The sequence below is a fragment of the Colias philodice genome, chromosome 5 (genome assembly GCF_061535455.1).
Source record: "Colias philodice isolate Cphi_HAF_F1 chromosome 5, ilColPhil1 Martin Lab GWU primary, whole genome shotgun sequence".
Classification (NCBI taxonomy): Eukaryota; Metazoa; Arthropoda; class Insecta; order Lepidoptera; family Pieridae; genus Colias; species Colias philodice.
In genome coordinates, this window is record NC_143090.1 from 11125469 (window position 1) to 11146697 (window position 21229).

Below are 21229 nucleotides of genomic sequence, written 5' to 3' on the forward strand. Positions count from 1 at the left end.
CTTCATTAAATAAATACAGAGAGATTCAATTCAGACTTCGTTTCTATTTTCGGACAAAAGAAGGTAAACTCTAGGGTCACTTTTCGTTTTCTTTGCAATCGTATTGTTCAATTTCATTAAAGAGGAATAATCTTTAGGCACTTGAGAGTGAGATTTCAAGGTCGCATCATGGCAAAACCGTCACGTCAGCCGACAATTTTGGTATATTTGAATCTTGTCAAAGAAGTTTCACTTCTGACACGTATGCTCGGTATACACGCTCTTTGTTATGCGACTTCGTTCCCTATACCGTAGACAACAATTATAATATACTAGCCGGGACTCGCGATTTTATCCGCATTGCTCCGCTCCTGTTTGTCTTAAGCGCGTCGTACACGGTGAAGATACTATAATATTTTATCTTAAGATACGGTAATTTATTTATTTTATTTATTATACTTTATTGCATTAAAAATACATAAATACACATAACAAAGACAATACTACAGAAACAGCAAAGGGCGGCCTTATCGCTAGGTAGTGATATCTACCAGGCAACCCAATAATCAGAGGAAATTTAACAATATGATGTGGGTGAGCAAAAAATATTTAATAATATTTTATATTATAGTATCTTAAGGTATCCGGTATCAGCGTTCTGACCATCATTTTTCTTTTTGTCATTGCGTACCGCCATCCTGTTACAAATGACCCACAAAATTTCGGGTCAGTTGTAACAGGATGGCGGTTCTACAGGGGTCTTAGTACGACCTTAAGATACTATAATATAAAATATTACCGTATCTTAAGATAAAATATTATAGTATCTTCACCACAGATCTTCACCGTGTGCGACGCGCTTTAGCGTGATGACATAAATGCCTCACACATATCGCCTTCCTCGATAAATGGAATATCTAACAATGAAATAATTTTCAAATTGGACTGGTTAAATGTTGGTTAATTATATTAGCACGTTCAAGCAAACAAACAAACTCTACAGCTTTATCATACCAGTAAGTATAGATGTCTAAAGTAGCTTCAAGTATTAACTTATAGTATTAAGCTTAAAGTAAGTAGTGATTAACAAAATCAATCCAGAATTTTTTCATACCGACTTTTTTAAGCATTCCATTATTACTTTCATTTTGAATTAAATAAGAAGCAATTATTCTGAGCAAACAGGCACTTCAATTTTATTAAATTACATAGTTATCACAAATTATCTCGCCCTTTGATATTTTCATTACAAATTTCTCGCTTTTGATGTTTGAAGACATTCCTGTACTATTTCTGTATTGTGTAAATTGCTTTTAAGAATTTAACTGACTTTTGAAATAATGAGGGCGCGTTTGACCGCTTGCTCATAATGGATCTTATAGCTTATTTGACATTTTTTAAGTATTATGAATACATTGTTTTTAGTTAACTGACAGATAAGCTAAACATAACCTATTAACAAGCTGAGAAAACGACCGTAAAATCTTTTTGAGACTAAAAAAGCATGTATAAGTAGTTAAATATTTTCCTACTTCTATCGTCTAAATACAGCAGCATATTACTGCAGAAACTAGTAGATAAATAGTTTTCTAAATAAAGATTTAACAAAAAAGAGAGAACATTCGAAAGATACGTTTTTGAATTTTAGCAATTCAAATCAACTTATTATCTCATCTCAGTCTCAACTTCTCATTTCCTCACAAAAATTATCAACACGTGTAATTTGTATTACAGAATAACCTAGCTGCTGAATTGTTATTTAATTATAAGTTAATTTATTTTCCAAGTGGACTCGGGTTGTGAGAGTTAAGCCCATATAATCCGCAACGTTGTCCCATTGCGAATTCCCGCTTGATATATTGAAAATGCATGAACTTTGAAATGTTATAATATACTTAACAATGTTTATAGGGAAAGAATAGACTTGGTAGGTTGGGATTCGAACATGTCGTGTCGTCAGTTTAACCATAAAAACAAAGCCTTTACCGTAGGTCACTCAAGAACCAATTTCAGTTATCGAATAAATTATAATCGTACTATTTATGTGTTTAAAATACTCATTATTCGTGTATAATAGTTGCTTAAAAGTAACGCAATCTCAAAGTACGAAAAAGTAGAGATATCTTCATTTTCACGAAAATCTAATTACCATATTCAAGCGGGCTAAGAAATTATTCTGACACGCCGGCGAAAGGTTAAATAAAACAAATTAAAACAAACAATTCGTCAAGAAGAATAGAGCCTCCGTCATAAATCCTGATATTTCACCTGTGTAAGAGCGCAAGCGCTAAAGCCTAAGCCGCTGAAATTCAGTGTACTACAAGCTCCTAGAGAAACCGCCGCGTCAAATTCATGTAAAAATTGCCGACGAAAACACGAAAATATAACTAAAATACGTATATTTGTAACTGAAAATTGCATTAATTTTAACTTTTAAACACTGTTACGGGATTTTCGATTAAAACTTTTGTTTTGAGTGTTGTGTTTCGTGTAGATTTTGGGGTTTTTAAGTTATCAGAATGTGGTGGATTTTGCGGCGAGCGAGGTTGACCGGCGCGTCGCTCTTTAGTTCGGCGTCGTCTACAAACAATAACAATAATACTAAAACAGGTAATGTATTATACTTTTGTAAGTTTTAAAGGATAACTTGGAGCAAACTTTGAAATTTCATTTTTTACATGATATCCCTGTTATTTTATGTTAGTTTTGCTTTACTTTTAAGAACATAGGCTACCTTTTATTGCGAAATATGTACCACGGGCGAAGCCGGGGTGGACCGCTAGTAATATAGATATTAATCGCTATAGATAGCGATTCAGCGAAAAATAGTTATTTTCAGTTTAGTCCAAGAAAAGGACGCATAATAAATTAATATCGTGTTTATTTAATGAATTTGCGATTCATTACAATTTATTGTTGCATTATTATTATCAAGAAATGATAAAATGAGAAGCTTCTTCACCTCAATATGATTGAGGACCTTATAAACTTTAGAAATAATATCTCCATCTATTCGATATTACAAAAACATCTTTTTTTAATTTAAATTTAATTGCAACTAAATCTAATTAGAATTCAAGACATCCTCTTAAATATAAAATAATTGAACTGTGTAATTGATCTCTTCATTTGTTTCCAGGTACAAAACAAGATTTCTAAGAATGTAAGTTATTTGTCCAATGAAGAGGTTTATTACGTTGGTAACATTTCTTAAGTAATTAATTAAAAATATAATTATATAACGAATATTATCCCACACAAGTCGGGCTTTTGAACCGTACTCCAATTGCTTGAGGTTATTTTAAGGGTTCTTTGATGAGCCAATTATGAAAAAGATTATATGTAAATATCATATTTTTTCTCAATTATGTCTGTATATACGTAAGTTATTAAACTAGGAGAAGAATTAATTAAAATAAACATAAGACCCTCTGATTACCTAACGTTTTCAGGATACATTTTTCTATGATTTCTAAATATTCAGACATACTTCTATGTACAAAAAACTAATATAAGTGCATAGAGTTACTATGTACTTACCTAAATGTATAAGTGAATCAATAAATTCATATACAAATAAAACTACTAGGGTTCCGTACTATCATCAATAATAGAAAATCATTTATTGTATGGGGATTGTATTATTGTTTTAGTATTTGTTGTTATAGCGGCAACGTAAATACATCATTTGTGAAAATTTCAGCTTTCTAGCTATCACGGTTTATGAGATACAGCCTGGACACAGACAGACAGACAGACAGCGGAGGCTTAGTAAAATGGTCCCGTTTTACCATTTGGGTACGGAACCCTAAAAAAGTACCTAACTGAAACACTTAACATAAAAAATTCAACCAAATTGGTGGTTACACTTAGTAAAAGCTAAGAACACGTAATATTATAAAAGTTAATAGTACCTACTACCACAGACTAATAATAATATTAGTAAAATCGTATTATAATATCAGGATATATAGGAATACTAAACATTAGCTAGATAACCATTAGTTACAAACACTTTAACTCAGATTAACTAGCGTCATCTGTTGCAAAGAGATAATAAATTAATGTTTATGTACTAAGTATGTTTCACGGAACATTGTATCTAGTTTTAGCAATGTAATTTTACACATAAGTGCTCAGTTCAATTCAAATTATTGATTATGATTTAATTTTGTGTCTGTGTGTTTTGATTTTCACATTAGATGTAGGAAATTATATCGGCTCAGGTTTAACGTTTCAAATTTTTATTATAATTAGTCAAATGATGCATCATTATACATTATAGCTGACTCGCACCGATCGAGGTGAGTATTATATAATCTTACATCGCACTGTAGACACTATGTATACATTACTATGTGTTACTATTTATACATTATTATGTGTGTGTAATAATGTCCTATAATATTTATTTATTTATTTATTTATTACTAACTGCTCCGCGCGGTTTCACCCCCGTGGCTCCACTCCTGTTACCCGTAGCGTGATGAAATATAGCCTATAACCTTCATCGATAAATGGGCTATCTAACACCGAAAGAATTTTTCAAATCGGACCAGTAGTTCCGGCGTTCAAACAAACAACAAACAAACTCTTCAGCTTTATAATATTAGTATAGATAAGAATGCTAATATAGCATGGATATCTTAATGGAGATTATTCTTGTTATTTTAATAAATACAAATGTTTATCTTATTTAGTGGAAAAAAGATCTATTAGGTAATATTATTAATATGTAGATGCTTAAACAAGATACCTACATGATAAGGCTGAAAGTATTAAGCTATTTTTATCTTAACGGGAAATAGGGCTATTATTAAATGCTTAAGCACACTGTACGATTAGCCTGATGGGCCTCATAAATATACGCTCGGGAATTGCGTGAAATGAAAATAATAACATTAAATACCTATCCAAAATCTTAGAGACCCTACTATATTCAGGCAGACAAACATTAACAATGGAAATGTACATAATATCAAAGCTTGAATACCTAAATCCTAATGGGTTTTTGATAATGATTTTAATTAGTTTTAAATAAATTCCTGGGTCTTACAATACATTCTGATAAAAATAATATTCGTGCTATATAAATTGGTTATTTTATAGACCACTAGCTTTCCGCCCGCGGCTTCGCGTGCTATTTCAAAGGCAAACCCGTATAGTTCCTGTTCCCGTGGGATTTCCAGGATAAAACCTTTTCTATGTGTTAATCCAAGTTACTCTCTATATGTGTGCTAAATTTCATTGTAATCGGTTTAGTAGTATTTGGTTGAAAGAGTATCTAACAAACATACATACTCAAACACATACATCCATCCTCGCATTTATAATATTAGTAGGATAGGATAGGACAAGTATTCAATATGAGGAGAGTGAAATATCGCAGCGTAAGGCGAGTGGCTCCTTGTCAGGGATGATTTCACGCTTTATCATATCTTTCACTTCATTCGGTTTTATTGTTTTCCATGTTTTTCTGTTTCAACTTTTTCCTATTTCACTTTGAATCCACGTCTTTATAGAATGCTTAAATTCCTTAAAATACAAAAAAAATGTGTTTTATGAGATTTATCAGCGTTTATTTCACGTTAAGAAGGTCTCAAACTATACTAAAATTCTGCTTTTAAATATTCTTGTATCTAACATAAGCTTACTCAAACCTTAGTTAAATCAATTCTCGATTCAGAAACCGGCTGTTAAACCTATGAACTATATATTCAATATTGCCCCACTTTCAAATACCACATGGGAGTATGTTATACCACTAATTAGAGAATGGACTCAATATAATATCAATTAGGCTTGTGAAATCTAACCTAATCGCTTTGCTGAGTAATTGATTCTGATTTGATTTGCAGAGTGCTTTCGCAATCGTTTTTAAGTTTAAACCTATCAGTACGAGTGGTCGACAGTAGTGTAACGGCCAATTAAATCTATCGATTGTTTTATGTATTTGTAAACTAAAATACCACAGCGTAGTTTTAAAAGAAATAGACGTCTCATTCGTTGAGATGGTTCTTAGGGAAGAAATATTGTGAAGAATTGGTTCAGATCTTGGAGTTATAATTAGGATTTTAGTCATTATTGTAGGCATATTTTATTAAGCATTGTTCTCTTATTGCATGAAAGGTTCTTGGTGACCTGACCTCTTGTTCTCATAATGCCATCCCTATCTACAAATTTTATATTACGAATTCATTTTATGATAACATGTCGTATAAACTAAAATATTTTTCCCCGAAATAGTAAGTGCAACTTTTAATGATTTCATTTAACATCCACATCCTACTAATATTATAAATGCGAAAGTTTGTATGGATGTATGGATGTTTGTTACTCTTTTACGTAAAAACTACTGAACCGAGTACAATGAAATTTAGCACACATATAGAGGGTAACTTGGAATAACACATAGGATAGGTTTTATCCCGGAAATCCCACGGGAACGGGAACTATGCGAGTTTTTCTTTGAAAACGCGGGCGAAGCCGCGGGCGGAAATCTAGTATTTAATAATATTTCCTTTTTACACCGACACTATCGTATTAAAAGATGACAATCCTCATCGTTAGATAAACAATTCCAACTTTATTTACATCATGCAGCATTATTTCTTAGATTATAATCTAGTAATATATTATCTGTGCCATAATCCAACGATCAATTTTCATATAATCCGACATCCTAAGAACCAAAGTACGAAGAATCGATGGTTAATTAGGACGTTCCAACAGAAGTGCTACATCAGCGAACACTTGACCGAGTACGGACCAGGCTTCGCGCCAAAAACCTTCCGAGACACTTTGACAGTTCGAGACGGTTCTTCAGAAGCCGACATTGTTTGAAATTGTGATTTTGAATGATGTAATCTTGATGTAATAATTATTAAGTACGTGGGTTTGTGATAAATTATCTTCAATGCTAGGACAAAATAAGCTTCAAAACATGCACTTCGAAATAATTGTAATATATTGGAAAATATATTTTCCTAGCTTGGAGTATATTGTCCAAACCATAGAATTCTAACCAAAACGTATACAGCTTCTCGCTGGCAAAACCAATTAATTTTTCAAATAAACCTGTGAAACAAGTCAGATGTAGATGATATACCAAAATAGCGCTATATTTAGTAAAATCAGATGCTAAACTAATATTTAAAGAGTTACATTTGTATCTTTGTGACTTTGTTTTAAGAATTTCCTGAAAATATAAAAATCTATGCTACTACCTACTTAAAAAAAATTAAAAATTCTTTCAGAGTCGGGGCGAATAGCCACAACTTAGGTAGGTATATAGTTTGTGCTGCATTGACGCGATAATATTGACTTTTGAAACTCAATAGAGTCTCTATACAATGATTAATATAAAAAAGGTTCCATTGTAGTAAATCGACTTGAATTGTGTAAAAATAAATCACGCAGAATTATTTCAATTTTTATTTTAGGTATACTGATGTCAATGTTTCAGTAGTTGATATGAGGAAAACACCATTCATCAATTCTTATAATCATTATTCCTCATTCCACTAAATTAATTTTAGATACGATTTTAATCCCTTCTAAATTAGTCTTGTGGAATGAATATCTCAGTTTCAGTTAAATACATTACGATGTGTCGTTTGAAATTTAATTATGACTACGCTCGATCTTTTGCGATAATTGTATAATCTATTAAGATTATTAGATACGTAACGAAAAAAAATAATCACGAGATTATGACAGTTGATTTATTTTCTTTGTCTTTATAGACTTTATGGACTATGCTAATTCAACCAAATGGACTCCTGCTTATTATTTTTCAAAATAAAAATTTTGTTACACTATCCAAAAGGTATCTTTGAGTTTAGTGAATTAGTCATTCTGAACATACAGACAAACAACGTTATTTAAAGTGTTGATGCCCTGAGTCCTTTCTTTAATGTTACAGTATTTATTCATGCATCTGTAGTTTTTATGTGTTCGTTAGTTCAGGTTTATATCTTGAAATAAAAATGTAACATATTCACGTGTTACGTATTACGGTAAATAAAATGAAAACCTTTTTCCCTGAGATACAAAATAAACTCAAAGACGTTTAGAGGCCGTAAGAGCTTCCATCATTAACTCCCACATCGATAGATTTGCAATTTTTATTTCTTAGCACTTTTTCCCCGTAAATCGTAATGGTACATCAAAGGAATCTGAAGTACTTAGGTGAGGAAAGGTGATTATGGTGAAGCAAATACGATTATAGATTTAACTGATGTTGGTCCGTTTTCGTCCAATGCTGAATTTAGTCAATTCAGCTTTTTTGGTGAATGGGAATGTATTTTTGTTTGGATCGTGTAAATGATTGACGATTTATTTGCTTTCCATTTTCTTTAATAATATTAGTAATTGATGAAATATAAAATTTTGAAACAAAAAAATAGAAAACCCAAATTATATAAACCAAATATAGATACAACCAATACAGACGGAAAAAAACGACGTGCTTTTCAAGTTACCTGTAGTAACAATTAATATTATGTAATTTCATTTTATACTCTTCTACAGACCCTACACACTATTTCTGCTATATCTGATAAAAAAAGTTTCAATTAAGATTCATAATTAAAATCTTAATTGACCATGTTTGTAGCAATCAAATATGTATGTGACTACGCACACAAAATCAAATAATGTCCTACTAAATTGACAATGTGAACTAACCTTATGAACGTAACTATATTGCGACGCGACGTCAGCACGTGCAACGGAATCTCAGGGGAATAAGGTCTGAAGTCAATGTGCTTACTGCTTTATACTGTTCCTAGATATTCTAAGATATACTAGATATTCTAGTATTCGAATTTAAAGGATATGATATATGCTCAAGAGAATAAAATTCAGTTATGTAATGTATGTAGTCAGTATGCTTTATTCCTAGATATTCTTACATCTTCATGTATCTTACACCTATATACCTATATAAGACTAGCTGCGCCCCGCGGTTTTACCCGCAGTGCTCCGTTCCTGTTGGTACTAGCGTGATGATAATATTATATAGCCAGCCTTCCTCGATAAATGGGCTATTTATCACGGAGAAAATTTTAAATCGGAACAGTATCTAGGTAGTTCCTGAGATTAGCGACTTCAAATCAACAAACTCATCACTTTTATAATAGGTTGTATAAGTAGGTATAGATATTCTAAGATCTAATTTGTAAGACGTTTTCAAGTATTTTGAACATGAAGGTTAATGGATGAAAGTTATTAATTTTTATTACGATTTGGAAGTTCAAAAGCAGTCTAGTTTATTTGAATTTATCTTTAAAACTTTAACAACTCAATTAAAATTAATATTTGAAACATTTAAGATAATAAACAGCCGAGTTTATGATTTTTTTAATAAAATATCAATTGCTTGAATTCACAGAAACCCATGAAATTAAATAATGTTCATATTTATGTCATTATCTTCGCTTAGTATTAAATTTTCTGAGAACCAATAATATCGTTGAGAGGGGTAAATTAATATTGTTATATCGAGTTACTTGCAAAGTTTGTCTTAAATTAAACTAATATTATAATGTGAACTTGAATTTGTTTGAGGAACCGTTATTATATTATTCCGAGATGTCCAGGCAATGTAGAAATAGATAATTTAATCGAATATAAGAATTTGTAGTGCTTCTCATCGCTACCGCCTTTTATCAGGTACGTAAAGCTGGCGATGAAAAATTAGCGAAATTAAAAAAAGACAACACCAGAATTTGTTGCTTATTTGTTGCTAATTAGTTGCTATAATGACGATTTTGTTGCTCAACCCGTTTGCTGAAAATCAGCAACAGTTCTAGCTTAACATTAAGGTAGCGTGATGAAATCGGAAAAAGGGATGGATCGTTGCAAAAATGCAGGTGAATTTGTTGCTAATTTGTTGCTGCATAAAAACATTAAAAATTTTGAATTTTTTTCATTGGCGCCAAAATTAACACTGGCCACGTCAACTTAATTTTCGATTTTCGGTAGTGAAACATAAAAAAAATAATTTGTTGCTGCTCACATCGTTCACTGACACAGTGTACAGAGCCAGAAACACAATAGAAACCGGAAGTAGAGTTAATTTTAAAACCGGTTTGCTAGAAATTCGTCCACGCCAGCTTAACTGTCAATTTTCGGTAGTTAAACATAAAAAAATAATTTGTTGCTGCTCACATCGTTCACTGGCACAGTGTACAGAGCCAGCAACAAAATAGAAACCGGAAGTAGAGTTAATTTTGAAACCGGTTTGCTAGAAAATCGTCCACGTCAGCTTAACTGTCAATTTTCGGCAATTTCTATTGCTATTTCAAATTGTCAACCACAATTCAAATATGGACTTATATTGGAAATTGTATTTTTTAAATATTAAACAGCTTTCTACAACGTGAGTAAATAAATAGTACAGTGGCAAAGACAACCACGCTAATCGGTTCCACTACACATATTATGACACGCTGTATGCTTGCCATTCTTTATCATATGACTAGCTGTGCCCCGCGGTTTTACCTGCAGTGCTCCGCTCCAGTTGGTTTTAGCGTGATGATATATAGTCTATAGCCTTCCTCGATAAATGGACTATCTAACACCGAAAAATTTTTTCAAATAGGACCAGTAGTTCCTGAGATTAGCGCGTTCAAACAAACAAACTCTTCAGCTTTATAATATAAGTATAGATTCAAATGCCCTAAAACTTAAAAATTTAAATATCAGCGGCAAATGATCCTTTCCTCATAGCATTACCACAGTATTACAATATTATTTCCTATATTGTAATACTGTGGCATTACTCTGGCATTAACGAGTTGATTCGTTAAAAATGTGACAGCAAAGATTTCCACAGACGCTTTCACAGAATAAAGTTTTGGTGATGGCGGCGGCTTTAATTACGGCGCTGTTGACTTCATTACGACTTCATTAGCGAGGTAATGCGCTCAGCATATTTATAGCTGGCTAACTTTTGTAGTTGAAACTCCTGAGGGAGGTGTGTAATTCCACTTAGGTATGGGATAGTTTTTAGGGACTGTGATCTTCTGTAAGGATTGGGCTGTTGGCAGAAGTGTAGTTTACTTAGTACTTTAACATTAACACAATTATTTTTGTTTTGAATAATATTAGATATCCTGTCGTCGTGTAGTGGGTTTTGATAATCGTCAACTACAATACTAAAGAACATTTTTAGGGTATTGTAATCTTCTATAAGAAGTTTGGCAGATATGTAGTAAACCGTAGAAAATTCCCTATTTACTAGTAATTTTAAACCTTTTACGAGGCGCTCGATCAGTGTACATCCCGGTTGACCGGGACTACAATCCATAAGGTAAAAATAGCCTATGTCACTCTGCTATGTGGTTTTAACTGGTGATAGAGATTTTAAAATAGATCCAGCATTTATGGAACAAATAATAGTTGAGTAATTCATTCTCGAATTGCAGCGTTTTATAAGATTTGATAAATATACCTTTAATAGTAGATACTCCCATATAAATTGATCATAATAGACATATAAATAACAATATATTCATTCATAAATTCATTCAATATATTTATCGATTCAAAGGTCAATGTACATTTAGTTTTGCAACAAAGAAAATTTTCAACCAATTTCTATTCATATCAAATTTATATTATCCTTTACAACCATATATGTATTATGTTTATAAAAGATACTTATAGAGGCTCCTATTCAAATATTATCTATGTAATGGATAGCATGGACCCAATTATAGTGTAAATATACTGAAGGTTTTATTCTCGATCAGGTTTAAGGTTACATGATAGTGTGACCAGTATCACGTTGCGTATAAAATACTCTCTCGGTTTTCCCACGTACATTCACAATGTAGGTTGACAGACCTAGATTTTTGTACAGAGATAAATTGGTAGAGGTATAAATGTGGGTATAAACGTACCCGCATAGGTAAAGTTGATTCAGATTTGCGTAAAAATAAATTAAAAAGAATATTATAAATGTTAAATAACAAATAAAAATGTCCACGTATTGAGTTATCTATACTAATATTATAATGCTGAAGAGTTTGTTTGTTTGTTTGAACACGCTAATCTCAAAAACTACTAGTCCGATTTGAAAAATTCTTTCGGTGTTGGATAGCCCATTTATCGAGGAAGGCTATATAGCATCACGCTAAGACCAACAGAAGCGGAGCCACGCGGGTGAAACCGTGGATCGCAGCTAGTATGTTATAAACCAATATTCTAAAATAAATATCACTAGATTTATTTATTTGAAACTACTTAAAAGGTTTCCCAATAACCTTTTTATAAAAGAGGTGAATAACATGTTTTTCTCTAAGTTCGGTCAGCTTATCCTTTCAGTTGATTCTTTACGTACTTTAATAAGCTTTTTCGTGAATCTATTTTCAAAGGGTCATTCTTGTGAACTTATTGAGAAGATGTTATTGAATTTATATTATATTCTTCGTAAAGGCACAAGGGATGCTGCAGCTCAAAAGATTAAAATAAACGAACAAAAGATTTATGGATGTATATTGTATACCCTTTTTATAATATTACGGGCATATAATGCAATTTACTGAATACTGCCTCGTTATTTATTAAAGAAGTTAATGGTGTTACGCCAATACATAATATACATACAACTGATAAATTGATTGTTTAAAATGTTGTTTCCCTTTGTGTGTACTGTTATATATTATACTGCTATATTTGTTTTAAACACCCTGAATCTGAAAACGTACCTACTTATTTACCTTCACTATCTACTTAAAAGTCGACTGGACACAGATGGTTGATCACTTACTTGCCCATAACGAGAAAACAACTCGGGTAACATATGATTTGCATCAACCCCAAAGGGGACGCGGGACTTCGCAAACTCATTTGCCAGTCGTTTACAAACAGCCGAGCAAACTTTCCCATTTATAGAATAGCTCTTATCTCAATTACCTCAGATTTTAAAGTTACGGATGAAATTTACCTTTGAACATTAATTTACGCTCACCAAAGCTGGTACGAAATGATAAGCTTTCGCAAACCGAAGGATTAGACCTTGACCTACTTTTGACAATGGCAGACGGAGCCGCCTCGCAGCATTTTAAGCGATTTATGCTCAATTGAACCTGAGGAGTTCAATACGGGAAGATTGTATCTAAATCTGTTTGGGTTTTTCTGCAAGAATGCCGCGCTTCGACGGGTGTGAGGTTTGAGATATTCCCGATGTCTGAATTGTAGAAATACTTTTAAAGTGTTGGAAATGGTTGGGATACTACGATTCAGTTATTCTGAATACCGTTGGGAAAGGGTGTTATATGTTAAGTATGTGTAATTTTGGACGTGGCATCTTAATAAATAATCTGGTTCATTTCTGATATGGTTTTCAGCTATGTGTGTTGATTATAAAAGATCGTTCAAGATATTCTTTCTTTAATAAATAGGACAGATTTTACCGCTCAAATTTTTTGGTAGTGTTTTTTTTAGCGGCATTTTCTGTGATTTATTTAAACAGCTACAGGTAACTGTAAGTATTAGTGTTGTTTTTAAAGATCGACTGTTGTTAAAATATTATTTTATAGCGTTATTTTAATTAAATATTGAATAACCATTTACATTGAATTTTAATCAAAGTGTTGAAACAAAAACTTTTACTTTGTAAACATAATTTCTAATTATGAAATATTGATTTTACTTTATAATAGGTATTTAATTCTCGGTCAATTTAATTAAAGAAGTTTTACAAATAAGAGAAACTTCGTAGGTACTTTGATTTATAAAATAGGTTTACTTATAATTTTACTTTTGGTTGTTTTGATTCCATTATTATAAATGTTTTATAAGCAAGATGTTATTGAAGTATAATAATTTAAAAGACTTGAATAAATATTTCGACAGGAGTTTGCAAATAGTGAAATTGTTTGCTTAGGATCCGCTATAGTTCAGAACGTGAATTATAATATTTTTATACTATTAATATAGTTTGCTCGGTAAATATTTTACGTCTTTTTGTGTTTCTACTTCATTTCTTCACCGTTTATGCAATAGGTATCCTATCCTATCCTATTAATATTATAAATGCGAAAGTTTGTGAGAATGGATGTATGTGTGTGTATAATTATACACACACACACTTACTTACTCTTTCACGCATTAACACATAGTATAGGTTTTATCCCGGAAATCCCACGGGAACGGGAACTATGCCGGTTTTTCTTTGAAAACGCGGGCAGAGCCGCGTTCTAGTCATACATAATAATACTATATAAAAACATAATAATCTGCATTATCTTTTGCAAATCATTTGAAAGCATCGACGTCACATTAATTATTATAAGTGCAGCAACGATGCGCCAAAATTTGTTCAATGTTATATAACACAGCCTCTATACTTCAGCTTACATTTCAATGATGTAAGTGCTTAACCGACTGCGAAAACGAGGATTATGTCGAACGTATTCCAACTGCATAGGATGAAAGGCGCTCCCTATATAATGATATTATGCACGTGTATATAGACACACTCACACGCAAAAACAAACAATTTTCAACTCATCGTCCTTTGCTTTTTCAAATTTATTCAAATGGTGCTACTATAAATTTTAATATCGTTACATTACACTTTTTATTTATTTTTTTTTTTTTATGGTAGAAGAAGGCAAACGAGCCGAAGCCTTGCCTGATGGTAAGCTAAGTGCGCCGCCCATAGACTACCGTAACTGGGTTACGGGTGTTGCCTACTGGTAAAGGAAGAGGGACAGGATATTTTTGATTGGACTAGGCAGGATCTAGGATTTGGAGGGGATGTAGGGATAAGGATGGGATAGGAGGGGATTGGGATGTGGGCCTCACACTGAATAAAGGATTCAAATAATTATATAATTTTCGTTTTTTTTAAACATTATACCCTCTAAAACGTACGATTTCAAAACCATGCAAACATCAATTTATTTGTAGTTTTATATGACACTAGGTTTCCGCCCAAGGCTTCACCCGCGCAGTCAAAGAAAAACCAGCATAGTTCCCGTTCCCGTGGGATTTCCGGGACTGCGTCATTTTCCCAGGATAAAAAGTAGCCTATGTCCTTTCTCGGGTATCAAAATATCTCCATATCAAATTTCATGAAAATTAGTTCAGTAGTTTAGGCGTGATTGAGTAACAGACAGACAGACAGAGTTACTTTCGCATTTATAATATTAATTATAGTATGGATTCTAAATTAGAAGCTACTATCTTATACGGTACTAACTGCGCTTCGCGGTTTCACCCGCGTGGCTCCGCTCCTGTTGGTCTTAGCTTGATAATATATAGCCTTCCTTGATAAATGGGCTATCTAACACTGAAAGAATTTTTCAAATCGGACCAGTAGTTCCTGAGATTAGCGCGTTCAAACAAACAAACTCTTCAGCTTTATAATATTAGTATAGATACCACAGATAATATAACTAACAAACTATTCCATGTTACGACTATGTATGTAACATTTGGTTCCCAGAGGAAGCTGTGCGTATGAATTATATGACGTCATTAATTATTTGTCACAGTCTGTATAATGCGGTTGAACATTTGCATAATTATTATTATGGCGCGATTACAGTGCGTATCATCTTGTTTTCGTTAGTTTTGGTTTATTCCACGCGTTTGGAGAAGCTATTAGTAATCTTAGGAGGATGTAGGCATGAGATAATAATTACTACATGTACTACAATCAGAGCGCTCGTGGTTATGTTGTTCTATTAAAGTAAAAACTATTATATCTGCTATAATATGTAAATCCATACTAATATTATAAATGCGAAAGTAACTCTGTCTGTCTGTCTGTCTGTTACTCAATCACGCTTAAACTACTGAACCAATTTGCATGAAATTTGGTATGGAGATATTTTGATACCCGAGAAAGGACATAGGCTACCTTTTATTATGAAATATGTACCACGGGCGAAGCCGGGGCGGAACACTAGTATGATTATATTTCTATTAGTTTCCATCTAATATGTACTATGTAATCTTTTCATATTGAATAATGTGGACTTAGATTTGAGTTTTCGAAGAAATTTTAATCTGGAACTTGTCCTATTTCCTCTTAGTAATATTATTTAAATGAAATATTGTATGTAGGTTATACGGATGTATGTTTTGTTATTATATCATGCAAAAATGCTTATCGAATCTGTTTGAAATTTGGTACAGAGATAGATGATGTGCTAATTCTAACTACGTAGGTTGAATTAGTACAACGTATGTGCTAATACCAGGTAACCACTTGAGTGAAGCCGCGGGTTCCAGCTAGTATATCATAATTTTATTAGTAAGCCAAAGAAGAATAAATTGCATCTTCTACTTTAATATAAATTAAAGTTATAAGCTTTTGCAACAAGCCTTAAACTCAAACTCAAACATTTATTTATTCAATTAGACTTCCTTTAGAAGCACTTTCGAATCATCATTACGTATTTTTAACATTTACCACCGATTCGGAAAGCAGTACACACATGTACATCATTGTTAAGCAATAATACGTACATGACTAAAAGCTGATCCCAACAGCCAACACAATTAGCATAATACAATGAAACAGAACTTGCTGACAGCTTCACAACTAAGATTTATGGCTTTGTCAGATAGGATGCGTTCTTAGCGCGCGTCAGTGCTTTGTCGCTCTCGTCGCTCTATTAGACGGTATATTACCACGTAATACAACACAATTTGGCGTCATAGCGTGGCATCAGGTTAGCGCTCTGACGTGCTAAGTATGCGTTCTATCTAACAAATCCTTAAGTGTCCCACGGGTCAGTAGCGACGCAATAATAACAATCAATTGCATAGTGTTCAAATCCCGAATTGAAAAGGGTTTGCTATGACCCTTTGATGCAGAACGCCGTGATTTAATTTCACTTTGAGCTACGATTTGGCTACGGATTGCTACGAGCGCTACGTATGCTACGTAACATATAGTCGGATATTTCACTTTGAACATTTTAGGTTACAATTTTTCTATGTTCAAGTTATTTACAAGCTGATCCTAACTAGTACACACAATTAGTATAACACAATGAAACAGATCTGACAGCTTCACAACTAAGATTAAGTGCCTCACGGGACAGTAGCAACGCAATAATAATCAATAGCCTAGTGTTCAAACATTGAAAAGGGTTGGCTACGGTCCTTTGACGTAGAGCTGTCGCTGATTTAATTTCACTTTGAGCTACGGTGTGGCTACGAATTGCTACGAACGCTACGTATGCTACGTATGCTACGGAACGTATTGACGGAATTTCACTGAACGGTTAAGGTTAAATAAATTCTTCTATGTTGAAGTGAATGCTTTTTGAATGATAACTTTATTTCTGTCTTATAATTTTAAATTAAAGTTTGAAACGGATAGAAATATTTATATGGATAGATATTTATAATTTATTTCTTATTAATTTTATATTGTTAAAATTATTAGTGTTATCAAAAAGTTCAGTATATCGCGATAGCAGACCTAACATTCTTTGGAGTATAAAGTTATTTTTGGATTTGCTATTTCCAAGCTGTGATTTGTATTTAAATTTTTAAAGATTGTATTTAAAATATTTAAAGGATTTTGTTATTCTTCGCTTTTGTAAATGTAAATCGTCTGCGGGGAAAGGGTTAATAGGAAGGCGTCGACAAATATCTCTATTAGTATTCAGGCTTCGAAGAAAGAACATGCTTACAGGAAAGGAATTTAAAAGGGAAAATGTAAAATCTTAATAATAGCTCGGTAGTTTCTTTAACAAAATAATGCAAGAAGGATCTTTTGTATCGTTTATTTGCTTTTCCATAGCAAAGAGTTATTTAAAATATTTGTTTACTGATAGTAGATAATATTATAACAAATGAACTTTTACATTTAAACAAAATAAAGAACAGTGAGGGACACAAGTTCGAAACCCGCATTATGTTCGAATTTCTTATATTCTTTAAAAATGTCTCAAATTCATATTTGTTTAAAAATAAACTGCTTCATTCGAATAGATGAATTCTAAATCATTTCTATTTAGATATAGCAATGTAGTTTGCGAAAACTCATCAACCTTTTATATTTGAAAAAAAAAAATAAACGATAGACTGAACGTTTTATTTAAGAATATTTTAAGCAAATTTGGGACAAATCTTCATATTTTTAAGCCTCGATATTACGGTGGTTTGCGTAATATAATCTGGGCTCTTTGATCGATCAAGTCTTCCACCTCGAATATTGGAATATTAACGGGCTTCTATACTGAAATTGCTTGAATACAATCTTATACTAAAGTCTTCTTAAAGTTGGAAGAGAGATAAAGGATTCTGAGACTAAAGAGTGTAAACATAAAATTGATTTTGCAATTTATCAGCACTTTATCCATATTAGAACTGCTCCAATTGGTAGAAGAAAGCAAGCGACTAGAAATCAGCACGTTAAAGCACCAATAAAATTAATGGTAAGAGACATCTATCCATACTAATATTATAAATGCGAAAGTAACTCTGTCTGTCTGTCTGTTACTCAATCACGCCTAAACTACTGAACCAATTTGCATGAAATTTGGTATGGAGATATTTTGATACCCGAGAAAGGACATAGGCTACTTTTGCGAAATATGTACCACGGGCGAAGCCGGGGCGGATCGCTAGTAATTAATAAGACTTGGCTGGACTGATGAAAATGAAGATGATGATGATGATTATGATCTTCATTCCTTGTCTATACTAATATTATAAAGAGGAAAGGTTTGTAATAATGTATGTATGGTTTTCACGCATAAACTACTGGTCCGATTTTGATGAAATTTGGCACAGATAATCTTTAGACCCTGAAAGAACCTTTTATTGCGAAATATGTACCACGGGCGAAGCCGGGGCGGACCGCTAGTAATATCCAATATAGACATTGTTTGGTAATTACTTCTTATAATATCCGCCCTTCTTATAAATTTGAACCCCCTATCTCCCGAAACTTTCATTTATCTATAAATTATTTTTTCTAACAATGAAAAGTTATTTAAAAAAGAGAACACAGATAGAATTAAATTATTTTAATTTGCAGGAGAAATAAAGTCCCTTGCGGCTTTTGGAAAAAAGTTGTTAACTAATAATTTATTGAAGAAATAAATCTATTTTATTTTAATACAAAAAAAACTACATTTATCAACAAAAAGAAGTATTTTTCAGTCTTCACATTTCGTTGAAGGAGATCAATATTCTCTGAGTTTGTGAAATATAATATTTTATAAGAATATCACTTACTAATGGTACAAGCACAGAACTATATCTCGATATAATTCTGTGGGTACAAGTAAGTCCATAGTCGGTGGAGGAATTTGAATTACAGTAGAACCTCGATAAGTTAAAGTCCAAGGGAAACACAAAATATTTTAAGTTATAGAGGTTTTAAGTTATCAAGGGTCTATCCATTTTTCACTGCTTCTATAGCTTTTTATTTATTAGCGTAGGTGAGGGTTGTTTGTTTTCTTTTTGGACTCATTTTTAAGCCAGTTTTATCACACAGTAAGTAAAGTGATGTTTCCAGGACAACAATCAAAAACTTATGATGCAAGTAAGTCGTTGTCATAAAGCTAACCGCCGCAAAGCTTTGAAGAATGTCGATAAAGTAAACAATAGGTAATGTATTGTTTACGTTAACAATACATAGTAAACACGTGCAAGCAATAAATACCGAAACCTTTTGTTTTGACACTCTTTCAAAATGACTCATTGACAAACAATTTTATGTTATAGAGGTTGTGGAAACATTTCTTGAAGTTACTGAGGGCCAATACAGAGATTATTTATTTAAGTTATAGAGGTTGCGTATTTTAAGTTAAAGAGGTTTTGGGCTCTGATGGGAAGGGAACACATTATTTTTTGAAGTTACAGAGGTTTTTATGTTATCGAGGTTCAACTGTATAATCCAAAACATTGGTTTATTATCTCAGATTGGTATTTTCACACAATTGCGTATACCTACTGATGTATTTAAAACCAAACAGATTCAAAATTCTTAAGTTTTGTAGAAAATGGAATATTATTTCGAAAAAGAAGTACGAAGAAAGACTTTTTGTAAATGGTATTCCAGGTAAATTTGAGATAAATATGCAAAACCGTATACATTGTAACTTATAAATTAGCTACTTGGGTATCGATTCTAGGACCTTGCGATGTACTGTTGGTACCTTTTTTTTTTTTATAGTGGGGAAATCTTCCAAAGATACCCACGGCCCCCGGGGAAGGAGCCGTGGGTTATGTCGGATTTTTACCGACTAAAACCCCACTGTGTTCCGTCGAGCCGCTTTAATGATGGGGCCGCGGGTATTTGTTGGAATTCTTCCGCGACCCCCTCGGCGGCAGCCCATCTCCAGGCCAGGCGCAAGCCAAGAACAGGAAAGGTAGTTTGCCTGCTCTTCCCTCCCGTTGGCGGCATGAGCGGAACACGTCTCAAGCCGCCTCACCGCACCGGACGATGGATTACATTCCCCGTTCCACCGCCCGGCGCCCTTCGTCAAGGAGGCACGTTGCGACCGTGTAAAGCGGCCGCAACACGGCGACGACGCCCAATAAGACGTCTGCGCCGGATCGGGTCCGCGTGAGGATCCCTCTCGCGCACCCGCTCTGCCTCGTACTGTTGGTACCTACTAGGGCAGACTAAATACACATAAAATATATACTTTATATTTTTACACAAACAAAAAAAAAAGAAATGTTTAGAGTTCTAAATAAGGGAGCTGCTGAGATTTTCCAATAAATTGAAAATTCAGATTCAGGCAGATTTTAATTTGGTGTCAGTCATTTTTATCAAAACGTCATGTCTGCTATCGGCGTAATTTGTAAAACGCCGAGCGATTGTATTTTAACTGTATTCAAATTTATGAAACGATCGAAACTATCTGAAAAAATTATGTCACAAAGATTGCAACGAATTTATTTATTGCAACAAAAATGAATGCATTTTCTTCGACTAAAACTAGGAAATTGACAAAGTTTTCAGTTTTACACAGTTTCCGTAGAAACACATGCTAGTATAAAATACATACCACTTTATTCTACGTGCTTGCCTCATTTATTCAATGACAAACACATTTAAAAACCTCGTTCTACGTTATTAAAACACGTCCTTATTAATTCAGAAAGGAATACACGTTATTTTTTAAATGAACTCGTTTCGCGAGAATTACATTCAGTTACGGTTATTCTTTTTGTACAACCCTTTTACGATTCCATTATTTGCGACGATAATGTGCGGTTTATGCTCCTCCTCAGGTAATGGCTTTCACCCCCA

General features: G+C 33.1%; 1 protein-coding gene across 1 annotated transcript in view; it reads left to right on the forward strand.

Moving 5' to 3' along the window:
• The first annotated feature begins 2351 nt into the window (after positions 1-2351).
• LOC149488657 (uncharacterized) overlaps positions 2352-21229 on the forward strand; it is a 130870-nt gene continuing 111992 nt past the window's right edge. The window contains exon 1 of the mRNA XM_089695187.1: positions 2352-2589. Coding sequence (XP_089551313.1) covers positions 2499-2589 — 91 coding nt within the window. The 5' untranslated portion in view covers positions 2352-2498. The remainder of the gene's footprint in view (positions 2590-21229) is intronic.